Source organism: Mycena indigotica (genome assembly GCF_014461135.1).
Source record: "Mycena indigotica strain 171206Taipei chromosome Unknown Mind.scaff0006, whole genome shotgun sequence".
Taxonomy (NCBI): Eukaryota; Fungi; Basidiomycota; class Agaricomycetes; order Agaricales; family Mycenaceae; genus Mycena; species Mycena indigotica.
In genome coordinates, this window is record NW_023503005.1 from 2,636,651 (window position 1) to 2,649,150 (window position 12,500).

At 49.7% G+C, this 12,500-nt stretch overlaps 5 protein-coding genes across 5 annotated transcripts; 3 read left to right on the forward strand and 2 right to left on the reverse strand.

The window, feature by feature from the left end:
* Positions 1-194: 194 nt before the first annotated feature.
* On the forward strand, positions 195-966 carry MIND_00727800 (ATP synthase subunit d, mitochondrial; the record flags this gene model as incomplete). Its single annotated transcript, XM_037363979.1, has 6 exons — positions 195-224; positions 275-314; positions 361-587; positions 641-745; positions 798-879; positions 929-966. The coding sequence occupies 6 exons, from the start codon at positions 195-197 to the stop codon at positions 964-966; spliced, it is 522 nt and encodes a 173-aa protein (XP_037219623.1).
* Positions 967-1,041: 75 nt separating this feature from the next.
* Positions 1,042-3,237, reverse strand: MIND_00727900 (uncharacterized protein; the record flags this gene model as incomplete). The annotated part of the gene is made up of 11 exons (XM_037363980.1): positions 1,042-1,179; positions 1,233-1,350; positions 1,400-1,474; positions 1,519-1,693; positions 1,742-1,864; positions 1,912-2,331; positions 2,377-2,436; positions 2,488-2,611; positions 2,656-2,771; positions 2,823-2,918; positions 2,976-3,237. 11 exons carry the CDS (start codon positions 3,235-3,237, stop codon positions 1,042-1,044), a joined length of 1,707 nt encoding a protein of 568 aa, XP_037219624.1.
* A 270-nt stretch (positions 3,238-3,507) lies between these two features.
* On the forward strand, positions 3,508-4,262 carry MIND_00728000 (histone H3; the record flags this gene model as incomplete). The annotated part of the gene is made up of 5 exons (XM_037363981.1): positions 3,508-3,675; positions 3,724-3,753; positions 3,813-3,998; positions 4,046-4,123; positions 4,170-4,262. Exons 1-5 carry the CDS (start codon positions 3,646-3,648, stop codon positions 4,260-4,262), a joined length of 417 nt encoding a protein of 138 aa, XP_037219625.1. The 5' UTR covers positions 3,508-3,645.
* A 314-nt stretch (positions 4,263-4,576) lies between these two features.
* MIND_00728100 (uncharacterized protein) lies at positions 4,577-8,782 on the reverse strand (the record flags this gene model as incomplete). Its single annotated transcript, XM_037363982.1, has 17 exons — positions 4,577-5,109; positions 5,157-5,252; positions 5,308-5,983; positions 6,034-6,443; positions 6,625-6,904; positions 7,309-7,361; positions 7,410-7,611; positions 7,655-7,793; positions 7,845-7,870; positions 7,918-7,995; positions 8,042-8,143; positions 8,192-8,297; positions 8,346-8,370; positions 8,418-8,496; positions 8,560-8,607; positions 8,661-8,688; positions 8,748-8,782. 17 exons carry the CDS (start codon positions 8,780-8,782, stop codon positions 4,577-4,579), a joined length of 2,916 nt encoding a protein of 971 aa, XP_037219626.1.
* A 121-nt stretch (positions 8,783-8,903) lies between these two features.
* MIND_00728200 (Chitin synthase) lies at positions 8,904-12,395 on the forward strand (the record flags this gene model as incomplete). Its single annotated transcript, XM_037363983.1, has 18 exons — positions 8,904-9,154; positions 9,201-9,273; positions 9,319-9,408; positions 9,458-9,528; positions 9,579-9,737; positions 9,790-10,021; positions 10,071-10,238; positions 10,289-10,359; positions 10,406-10,533; positions 10,582-10,767; positions 10,815-11,059; positions 11,111-11,416; positions 11,465-11,567; positions 11,618-11,646; positions 11,694-11,795; positions 11,843-12,050; positions 12,097-12,290; positions 12,342-12,395. The coding sequence occupies 18 exons, from the start codon at positions 8,904-8,906 to the stop codon at positions 12,393-12,395; spliced, it is 2,670 nt and encodes an 889-aa protein (XP_037219627.1).
* Between the last annotated feature and the right edge of the window lie 105 nt (positions 12,396-12,500).

The window sequence follows — 12,500 nt, forward strand, 5'->3', positions numbered from 1 at the left end:
GAGGCGTATTTATGAGGGGCTGGCTTTCGACGTCATTACTTGGCCAGCGTAAGGGCGATGGGGCCTTGCGTCGCCATGAGTTCATAAGTAATCTTATCGCGCTCCACATCAGATGATCATCGAAAATTTGTTGAGATCAATGTTGGGATCGCGCGCTACCTCACAACTTCCTTCCGACTTGACCTTCTTGCAGGATGGCCTCAAAAGCTGCCGTCGCCGCGGCCGTTCGTCCATTTATCGTCTCCTGGTGACTTGGGAAATAATTCTGACACAGGACTTCACCCGCATATACTCGACATTGGGCCTCGGAAAAGGTCGGTACACTTCCGGGGCTGGTCACGATCTCTAACGAGGAGACAGAAACCGTCGCCGCACTGCAGGCTTTCCGGAAACGCCACGCAGAGGCACAACGACTTCACCAACAATACAACAGCGAGCCAACAACTGTCGACCTCGCCCATTATCGTTCAGTTCTTCGCAACCAGGCTGTTGTTGATGAGGCGGAGAAGCTGTTATCTGGTTTCAAGCCGGTAACATACGACGTCGGGGCCCATGTGAAAGCCATAGAAGCGTTTGAAGCCAAGGCGGTGGGTGGCTTTCGTGGCTGGTGGTATTGATTATGGTTAACGACTCTTTGCAGGTTGAGTCTGCAAAAGCCACAGAGGAGAAAATCGACGCGGAGATTAAACAGCTCCAAGCCACGCTCGCTAATATCGAAGACGCCCGTCCATTCGAGGACCTTACCGTGCGTGACACGACCTAATCTTTTTTATTCTTTGCTTATGTTTGGCTTCAAGACTTATGAAGTCGGCGACGCACACCCTCGTCTTGCTCAAGTCATGGAGACGATGGCAAAGAAGGGGAAATATACCGTACCCGGTATGTTTATCTCCGCTTTCACCCGTTGTGTGCTCATTTTTTTTTTCAGGCTACAACGAGAAATTCGGAGACCTCAACGTCCTTTAATCACCGTGCTTGTTTGTACTTAGAAATGGCACGCCGTGGTCGCGCTGGAATAAATATGTGGTGGTATTGCCTAAGCTATAGTTCCTCCCTCGCTTCTACCTTGGCATCTAATGGCAGACATAACGCCGGCGACGTGCCTGTAATCTGGTATTCACACTTTTCGAGCTCTTGCACGGTCAGGATGGCGTTCTCAGTTCCGCAAGACATGACCAGCTGCGAATTATTCAACTCAGACAAAATAAACGCAAGACAAGGCTGATACGCACGACGACACTTCGCTCTGGACCATTCCAGCAACGTGTCCCCTGATTGTAGACCTGTTTTTCATAGAAAGCAGGCTCTCCAGGTTTTACGTCTGGAGACGGGTTCCAAGACGAGAATTTCCTGCATATTTGTGAGAGACAAATACGAAAAAAAAGAGAGCACAATTTACCCAAGGCTGAAAGTCTGACCGCCTTTATTCGGTTTTTGCCGAGCTTCATCGAACATGCAGATTTCGTACGTATACCTGAGAAATTTAGCAGTCGTAGATGGTCAGGCATCGCAACATACTCTCCCGTGTTTAATTCGAGACATGTGTTGTCGAGTTTCTTCCATTCGCCTTCAGCACCGAAGCCATCGACATCGAATATCTCTGACAGGTCGTCCTCTGCCTCCTTCTTCTGTCTTGTGACACGGTTGAGGGCCGACTCGGCGTCATTCAATGCTTGTCGCGCCTTTGAAGTGTCTGTTGCCAAACTTTGAGCATGATTAAGGGGGTAAATGAAGGACAAACCTCCAGAAGTCTCTGTGTCTGTCCCCGAGATACCGATGACTTCGAGCCAGGAGATGAGAGTTTCTCGCATTTCGTCGTATGAAGGCATAAATGAGTCGGGCAAGTACGAACGAAGGTTGAACACTTGCGGCTCGTGTCAGTAAAGAACAAGAAAAAGCGGGACAACATACGCGCGCTGGGAGGGGGGGTCTGGATATGTTCGTCATGAGCCATCAGCAGTGATATATAATCCGAGTTGAGGAGGTCATCAAGACCAGTCTCGAGGTCTTGAGGAGTCCAAACTTCTTCATTAGAGTCCGATGTGGCCTTTTCATCTGAGTCGCCGTCTTCGATACCAGCCTCTTCGTCAGAGACCGACACATCTGCATCTTTTTTGGCATCCTCTTCCACACCAATATGGGGTAGACCAGCGAGGTATTCCCAGCCACGAACCGCTTCAAGGACAGCCATGTCCTGATAGTTAGGATTGTACCCTTTGCGCAGGGCGTCAAGAATGTTGCCTAGTTCCTTTTCACGCTCGAGATGTTTTTTGTGTTCGCGTTGAAGAGCCTTAAGTGCCGCAGAGTGGGATATGAGAGAAGCGTATAGGGCTGCAACATATCAAGAGGCGTATATTCGAGTGTTGTCTGACTGACGAGATTGCTTCTTGTGCTCCAGCGCGGCAGCGGAAAGCGATTCCGTTCGTTCAGCGATATCTTGGAAGGTAAAAATTTTAGCAAAAACGTCCAGTGCAAGTAAACAAATACCTCGCAGCCGAGCGACTTCTTTTTCTCGGGCAACAATTTCTTGAGACGATGTTTCTATGAGGGCCTCTAACCGTTTCTTCTCTTTGTGGGCAAATGTAATGTAGGACGCTCGAATTTTAGCACCCTATAAAGTGTTAGGAATATACCAAGCGAGGTTGGATTCCGCACAGTCTTCCTAATTTTGAGCTCTGCGTCCCTCTTCTTCCTATATTGCTCCCCGATTTCTTTACACGCATTGGGGCACACGCCAGGTTGTTCATCCGAGCCGTCGCAACACTGGGGCTCTATCACCAGTTAACCAAGGGAGCGAGTCGCGATACCGTTAGGCGACGCACCACAAAGACCGTCGTTCACTCTCGAACTTGGAATTGTCGCGCCAATGTGTCCAGCATTCTGGCAGTAGAAGGTACTGTTGACGCATGCGCTGGTGCCTGTCCACAACAAAAACAAGTCAGAATACTTCAAGTTGTACAGGAACCGAGTCTGACCAGGTTCATCGCTACCGTCAGGACAGTCACAGGCGTCGTCATTCACGAAATCCCAAGGAATGGATTTAGAACCATCCAAGCACTTCCACAGCGCGCCAGATTTGGGGGCAGAATATTTAGAGAGAAGTCCTGGATGTACTCCGAGAGTCTTCTCGATGGCTGCGAAGGCAGGTAAGGGAAGCGTGAGCAGCCACGGTAGCAGCATCAGAGAGTGGACGTGGTGGTGTTTATGTAATCCGACTCTTGCCTGTAACGCTACCATACTCTCTTTCAAAGTTCGAAAATCAGTTCTAGAGCATTGCCTACATTGGGTCAATTGGACAAACATTTACGACGAACCCCAATGTGAAAAATCAGGCCCGATGTCAATGCTGTTGGTGCAAAATCTTGGCTACTACGAGGGATCCAATTTCTGGAGAGATTTAAGGCGCTCTTCCTCTTTCAGGCCTACGCATCATCTTCCGAGTAGTGAATATCCCTCCCTTCTAACTCTGCCAGGATCCTAAAACCTATCTGTTATAATCTTCACGATCTCCAGCCACGGTCATGTGATCCTCACGCATCCGCCTATCGTTTGTTGACTGGTTTAAATATCAACGTGACCGCTGTGACTCAACCAACCACTTCTCTCCTTTCAACCACCACCTGGTCCTCAAGACAACAACTACAAATGGCCCGTACCAAGCAAACCGCTCGCAAGGCATGTCGCCCTTCTCCATCCTATCCATCTTCTAACGTTTCTTCTCAGTCTACCGGAGGCAAGGCTCCTCGTAAACAGGTACCGTCGTCGTCCACCATGGCACCGTTCACCTTGACTCATTATGCATCTCACTTCAGCTCGCATCGAAGAGTGCCGCGCGCAAAACCTCCCAGCAAGCGGCTGGTGGAGTGAAGAAGCCCCATCGTTTCCGGCCGGGTACTGTCGCCCTTCGTGAAATTCGTCGCTACCAGAAGTCGACCGAATTGCTCATCCGCAAGCTGCCATTCCAACGTCTCGTCCGTGAAATCGCCCAAGACTTTAAGGTTCGTAGACTGTTGCCTTTTCTTTTCTTGTGCTCATTATCGTTCAGACCGACCTGCGCTTCCAATCGTCTGCTGTTATGGCTCTTCAGGAGGCTGCGGAGGCCTACCTTGTTTCGCTCTTCGAGGTGAGTTTGGCGCTGTTTGTCCTTGCCACCGACCCATTCTTCTTAGGACACCAATCTCGCTGCAATTCACGCCAAGCGAGTCACTATCCAGCCTAAAGATCTCGCCCTCGCGCGTCGCCTGCGTGGTGAACGCTCTTAAGCATTGTAATATTATCCATTCCTGCATCGTTTCCCCCCACCTTCCATGTACGCAGTACGCATTTTATTGTCTGTACGCCTAGGATCCATGTTTCATGCCTAATGTTATCTGGGTTAATGCCCAGTCAACAAACCAAAAAACGCGTCGCGTGGAACACGTGATTAGATCAAAAGTTGAGAGTGATCGCGCGTAATACGTATAGCACAATGAGCTCTGGTGAACGCAAGCTTGAGAACAACTGCAAGGTATTCTTCAATTATCAAGCAAAAAGAAGAGCCAAATCTAGTTCCTGCGTATAACAGCGCATTGATTCTCTACTTCGCAGCCTCCTCCATTTCCTGTCTCCATCGTCTTTGGATCTCAATTGTTTCAAGGAAGATCTTGTACTTGGCCTTCAGGAGGCGGTCCTCTTTCTGTGATGCATTTGGGGCAACGAGCGTGCCAGACGGGGTCATGTCCACCATGATTTCCCAAAGCACGTTGCCTTGTGTTTCCTCTGTCATTGCTTTCGCAGTGTCACCGGCCTCAGCGGCAAAACGACCTAACATTGCTGCACCACGGACAACGGCTCCACCCTCAGCGCCTCTTGGCGGGAGCACGACACCCTTGGCGCAGGTATTCGCCAGCAGGCTGACGAGGGCCGCATTGACGGCCTGGCCACCAGAGAGGGCGATCAGTTGGACATTGTGGCCGGCAGATTCTAGTGTGTCAATAATGTGCCGAGTTTGCAGAGCAATAGCTTGCAAGGCGAGGTAATAGCGCCGGGCGAGATCAGTCAAGGACGAAGAAAGGACGAGCCCACTTAAAGCCCCACGCATACGGGGGTCAGCCAGAGGGGATCTGTTACCTATAGCGCAAGAATCAGCGGTTATAGCAAGTAAAGAATGGACGAACCGTGGAAGTCGGGATACAAGTGCATGTCTTTGGTCAGTTCGGTGAGCGTCTCGGCGCCTTCTTCGATGCGCATCCTCTCCAGAGTTTCAATCAAGACTAAACGGGTCGTCACATAGATGTACTTGGAGAGAAGACCATAGAATGGACCCACTGGCATAGATGTTCTTCTGCTGCTCCTTCGCAGTTTCGACAAGGGTGTTATATGCGGGGTGGGTTGTTAAAACGAAGTCGATCAGTTGCCCTGTCGACGATTGGCCACCTTCATTCATCCACCATCCGCGGAAAAGGGCATCTTTATATGGCCCCCAGACACCATTCACAAACACACCCTCGGGACTTTGGATGAGATGGCACGTGCTAGTACCAGCGACGGCTGCGAGACGATGTTGCGAGTCGGACAGAGTCGGCTTGTGGTCGCCTTCAACACTGACCGCGACAGTTCCAAGCCACCCAGCATATGCATCAATCACACCACTGCCCACGGGAGTGCCTTCGCATAACCCCAGTTCCTCAGCAGCCTTCTTGCTTAAACCACTCCCAACCGCTAAACCGGCAGTGAGAACATCTTTGTGTGCTCCTCCCAATTGCGGATAGGCCCCGTCTTGGATGAGCTCTTCGAGGCCGATTTTGGTGAAGAACGACGCGTCCCAACCGCTGGCGGATGGCAGGAAGGAACATTTGCACGTGAGCGAGCAACAAGAGCGGGTGCGGGAAGAGGTCGCAAGGTAGGTGAGGAAGTCAGGAAGGTCGAAGAACTGGCAAGATGAGAAACGATTCCCGTCCATGTGTTGTTTAAGCCATAAAATCTTGGGGATTTCCATCTCAAGCTGTAGTGGTATTAATAAAGTCCAACAATTATTCGTTTGAGGGGACTAACGCTCATGGTGCCCCCAACATAGTCCAGAACTACTGAACCAGAGGCATTGATAATGTCTGCCTGTTTTTCGGCGCGGTGGTCTGCCCAGAGGATGATGTTGCGTTCGCCTGGTAAGCCGAGATCGGAGCCTTTGGTGACTTGAAGTGGAGTTCCGTTGAAGTCTGCGACGGCTAACGAGCAAGTTGCATCAAAGCCTATGCCTTTTACGGCCTCTGGAGGTATATTTGAAGTCGAAAGGCACTGTTTGGTGGCAGATGCTATCGCGTTCCAGATGTTGGTGGTCGATTGCTCAAAGATTCTGTGATCCTCAGAATCGCGCCAAGTGAGCGTATGGACTGTAGCTGACGCAGCAACATCGCCGGTAGCAGAAATGAGAGCAGCACGAGCCGACCCGGTTCCAACGTCGATGCCTAAATAGAAGGACATGTCACACCCAAGTTTTGAGGCATCAAGCATGGAATTTTTATGGATACATGGCCTATATAGACTGCGAGGAGCGTAAAACGTTTCAACTAATCCGCTGACGATGTTACTCTTGCTGCACACAACCCATTAGAAAAACACGAATTTGAACCAAATAAGATTACGCACTGTAGACCAGTTGGGAAGCGTGGTGGACAATTCGTTTTATCGTTCCCTCCTTCTCGAGGTGGCGAATAGCAACGCGGGCGAGCGAGCCGTTGATTTTCAGGCGCTCAATGAGGATGGATTGGGAGATGAAGCGGAAGGTCGGGACTTCCTTCATGATACGGTCGTATGTGGCCTTGTCGAGAACGACAGCATGTTGGGCCTTGTCCTTGACCTTTCCCTTCGACCACTTCTTCTTCTTTGCTGCTTTGCCCTGCGACGTTGCCGCTGCTTTTGCCTTGGCCTATAGAAGAGAAATCAGCATATAGTCGTCAGAAAGTGTGCACCCATAGGCTAAGGCGGTTGCGTGGGTTGATAAGGAAGGGCGTCGACGTACCATTATTGACCAACTTGGTGGAAGAGTCTTGAAATGAGTACAGGCGTCACATCTGGGTAGACGGTGATGCCGTGACAGTGACAGTGATGGTATCACGTCCCGATAATGCCGCAGGTGATGCGAGTAATGATGAGCTTAGAAGACAGTCTAAACAGATGACGAGGACATAGTGCATCGGGTAAGATAGATAGTAATAAGTTCAAAGCAAACGTCGTTTCTTACAACTTTGCGTTCGCCACAGGTTTCGCAGTGAACATGATGCGCGGCAAATGGCATCGCAGAATCCCCCCCGTTGCCTTAACCTCTAACACAAATTCCTCACGATTGAGGGCAACTAACTTTCCGACTGTCGGATAATTGCGTCCTATATATGTAGTTTTAGATGTGACTGAGAGAATTCAGAGGATTTTACCGTTATCTTCGGGGCTAAGTGCGACTTGCATCCCAAGCTTCAGTCCCAACCTAGTGGCCTCAAGGGTATCAAAGCCAACTACATCGAGTGGCTCAAATTCAGCAGACAGGATGCGAGAGGCAGCGTCAGATGCAGGGATCTTTTGTGGCACTGGCAAGCCAGCCTTGAGCTCTTCAAGGTATGCGTTGACGCTGTCCAGCCACTAACAATTATGAATAGGAAAAAATCAATACGAGAACGCCCACCTTGAGCGAGCGGGGAAACGATCCGAACAGCTTTTGACCATTTGGTAGCGATCTGGCCCAACCAAAGACAAAGTGAACAGAAATGTCTGCCAAGGAGGGGGAGCTCTGTGTCAAATAACCATTCTCGGCCATCCAAGAGCTAGTTTAACGACCGAATGAAGAGTATTGCGTGAGATAAATGAAGGCTTACTTGTTCTTCGACAAGAGACTGTTGAACTTAAGGGGATGCCAGTGGACATGAAACTGTAAAGGACTGCTCTTACCAGATGGCTCGCAAGGGCACTTATCGTTTTCTCGCGGGAAGCTAGAATACCAGCGACATTTATTGTAGAAGAAGCGAGCTGGAGGACATGAGGAAAACGCCAACAGCAAGTGAGATAGACGAACTGCACTTCTGTCGTCGACGAATGCCTTGGGGAATCGCTCCCAGGGCAGCAGAGCCGGTGCTAAAGGAAACACAACATTGTCGACCCAGTGCTTTGACAATGCCTGAGCGAAATGAGTTCGACAGACGATGGGCGGCTCGGTGACAGCAACCTTGATAAGACCTGTGTCTGCTGTTCCGCCGCGTTTCCTTGGTGGAAAGAGCGTCCCGAAACCTTGGCTGGCCGGGAAACGACGATCCAGTGCAGAGGCAATGAGGCTGCGGAAATTGGAGGAGGGTTTGAGTTATTTACAATCGCTGCTCTACCTTGTATCGCAGTAAACATCGTTGCCTGCCGCCGTGAGGGTTGATAGAGCGCCCCTGGAAAAAGCGGCGTACCGATGGCACAGAGGGGAATTTTTCGATAACCAATACCAAGCAGTTCAGTGATTTCTGGCCGGGGGAGCGTGTTCGGAACCTTGAAACACAAGGTTTAGGACAAAGTACTGGACAATGGGCACACAGTTGCAGCCATACTTACATTCACGCGATCGTAAGGAATCTTCTTCAAAACCAGAACATTTTGGATCTAAGGAAAGGGTGACGTTCAGTGTCAGTGAATTTTGGCGCGTCGTTCCAAACCTTAATGGCGAAAGGGCTTGCAGAATAACTGGTACAATAGCATAACGTTGACTAAGTGATTGGGTCGACAGTTTGAGAAGAGCTGACCCGTAGAGAAGCACTGAATTATGGGGTGAATTCATTGCGAAGAGGCAGTGCTTGGACAGTGCAAAGAGTGACAAGCGGCGGCTATTTATTGCCATCGGCTAGGCACGAGGTGGAGTTCTAGTTTCCTTCCGCCATTACCAGCACCCAACCTCAGCGATGGACGGTCGCCCACCCCTTCCTTCATCTTCTTCTTCATATTCTGACCCGTTTCGCGACAACAACCGCCCTCGTCCTCATTTCCAAGACCAGCAACCGCCATACCCAACCCCTCAATTCAACGAGTCTTCTGCAACCTTGCAGCAACACGACTATGGCCACCCTGACCAGTACGACGATGACGATTTTGTCGAGAAACAGCCCTTAGCGTCCGGTGGAGACGGCTTTGCAGGTGGTTTTTATCCTCCAGGGTATGTTTCTTTCTCCATAATTTACGTTTTTAATGCGACTGCGTAGCCCCATTGACCCCAACGCCTATGGGGACCCATACGGTCGCCCCGCTTCTATAGTGTCATCTTCGACGGCGACGGTCAGTTGACACTGACTGTACGGCTGGTTCTTACTCTTTGCATAGGACAATGGGTGGCGCCGACGTCAGACTATCAAGCGCGACCGTGCAGTGACGCGTAAAGTCAAGCTGACCAACGGCAATTTCATTGCTGAGGTGCTCTACATTCTCGTTGATTCCGACAACGTCTTACTTTGTCGGTTAGTATGCGGTCCCCACTGCCATCCACAGCGCCATTGAGGCGCAGTACCGCCAGGGCAACACGACCGAGTTCTCGTAAGTCGGCGCTCTGATTTCCGCCACCTCATATGTCTCAACGTCATAAGGCATATGCGTTACACTGCCGCAACAGTCGATCCCGACGAGTTCAACGAAGCGAACGGCTACTCGCTCCGCACGAAGATGTATAATCGCAGCACTGAGATCCTCATTGCGGTAACGAGCTACAACGAAGACAAGACCCTTTATGCTCGCACTCTGCATGGGTAAGCGATCCAACCGCTTATTTCTATGTCCTAGCCTTCTGACTTTCCCTAGCGTCATGCTTAACATTCGTGACATTTGCAAGACCAAGCAGTCCAAGTTTTGGCGCCGTCAGGCTGAAGAAGGCAATCCCGGCTGGCAGAAGATTGTCGTTGCGCTCATTGTTGATGGTCTTGAGGCTATGGACAAGAGTGTTCTCGATATCTTGGCAACCGTTGGCGTATACCAGGATGGTATCATGAAGAAGGAAATTGACACCAAGTCTACTGTTGCTCACATTTTTGAGGTTTTCGGTCCCCTCTTTCATAGGCATCTCAATATTGAACTTCTCGCAGTACACGACTCAACTTTCTATCGACGCAACTCCGCAGCTTGTGCTTCCGCAACCCAACGATGCGAACAACCTTGTCCCAGTCCAGATCATTTTCGTTCTCAAAGCGAAGAATCAAAAGAAAATCAACTCGCATCGTTGGTTGTTCAACGCGATAGGAAAAATGCTCAGTGTACGTCTTGAATCACTATCGCCTCTATGGTGTTCATGTCCCATATGCAGCCTGAAACGTGCGTTCTAATCGACGCGGGAACCAAACCCGGGCACAAGTCAATCTATTACCTTTGGGAAGCGTCAGTATTATCCGCCTTGCCGCAAGCTCAAGCTCACAAGATGTAGCTTTTACAATGACCCCAACCTCGGTGGATGCTGTGGAGAAATTCACGCCATGATCAAGGGCGGAAAGAAACTCCTCAACCCTCTAGTGGCCGCTCAAAACTTTGAGTACAAAATGTCCAACATTCTTGGTGTGTTACACCGACCACTTCCAACTCTTATATCTCACGTTTGAACAGATAAGCCGCTTGAGAGTAGCTTTGGCTACGTTTCCGTGTTGCCTGGTGCTTTCTCTGCTTACCGGTACCGCGCAATATTAGGAAGACCGCTTGAGCAGTACTTCCATGGAGACCACTCCCTGGCTGACCGTCTTGGTCCCAAGGGTATCTACGGGATGAACATCTTCACAAAGAACATGTTCCTTGGTATGTCAATACGCCCTGTCTGTTTTTTTTTATCTGAGTGTTTACAGCGGAGGATCGTATTCTTTGTTTCGAGCTTGTTGCCAAAGCTGGAGATCGCTGGGTTCTGACTTATGTGAAGCCAAGCAAAGCTGAAACGGATGTGCCCGAAAGTGCCGTAGAACTGATTGGTCAACGTCGACGTTGGCTCAATGGTTCATTTGCTGCCTCAGTTTATGCTCTCGTCAATTTCTTCATGTTCTACCGATCCGGCCATGGCATCATTCGCATGTTCTTCTTGCACGTCCAAGCACTTGTGAGTCTTGGACCATCAATTGCCTTTTTTTTCTCCCTCTAAATTTTCTAGTACAATATCTTCTCCCTCATCTTCTCGTGGTTTGCCTTAGCGAACCTGTGGCTTACGTTCAGCATCATCATCGACTTACTCCCCACCCAAAATATCATCATCTTCGGCACTCCAGATATCACCCATTGGGTGAACAACGGGTTCAAATGGCTTTACCTCTCATTCCTGGCACTTCAATTCGTCTTGGCTCTGGGTAATCGACCGAAAGGTGAACGAATGGCATATGTCATCACACTATATGTCTATGCACTCCTTGCGATGTACCTTCTCGTCTGTTCATTCTGGCTCACCGGGAAAGCCTTTGCAGTAGGTCCTATAATCCTATCATTGTGTCCATACCCACACCATCCCCAGAACATCCCCAAGGAATTGGCAAATAAAACCACGTCGCAGGTCATCGCAACATTCTTCAAACCGCCAGTAGGAGCTTTGATAGCGGCTATGGTGTCCACCTTTGGTTGGGATCTTTCCTTGAAATTGTCATGAATTGCTCAAAGTTTCTTGTAGGTATCTATGCGATCGCATCATTCCTTTACGTAAGTCGACAGCTCGTTTTGCTCTATTTGTTCCAATATTTCAACAGCGCGACCCCTGGCATTTATTCACGTCTTTCTTCCCTTACCTCTTGCTTGCGCCGAGCTTCACCAACGTTCTCAATGTCTACGCGTTCTGCAACCTGCATGATGTATATCCTCCCTTTCCTAATCTTGTCGGATTCCTTACGTCTTCTAGGTCTCGTGGGGTACCAAGGGTAGTGACAAGGCGGAAGTATTGCCTTCCGTCGTTTCCTCCAAGAAGCAGGATGAGACCGCCGTCGTTGAGGACATGACGGCCAATCAAGAGGGTATCGATGCCGCCTTCAAGGAGACGGTAACCCGTGCTATCACCAAGGTGGAGACCAAGGAGGTTGTCGAGAAACCAACGATGGATGACGAAAACAGTATGCCATCTTCAGCCTTGCTTTTCGTTCCTCATCTCGCTCATAGAAACTTTCCGAACGCGTCTTGTCGCTGCCTGGATGCTATCTAACGCCACCTTGGCTATCGCTATCGAGAACTTGAACGGGCTCCAGAGCCCTGACGCAAGAGCGAACGAAGCACAACTGATTCGCAAGCAGAACGTTTACTTTGCCATCATCTTGTACTCAACATTTGCTCTTGCACTTGTTCGCTTTATGGGGGTATGTCCATCCCAGACTATTTGTGCCTCAACAGCTGAATTCGTTCACAAGTGCTTATTCTACTTCTTCAAGCGCAACCTCTTCAGATGTTGCCGGAGAAACTGAGCATTGCCATTTTTTGGTCAAGAACACTTATTCATGTTGCACTCATTCCCGGACTTGTCCTCGACCCACCTACATATGTTACTGAAGTATTTAAGGATATACTCT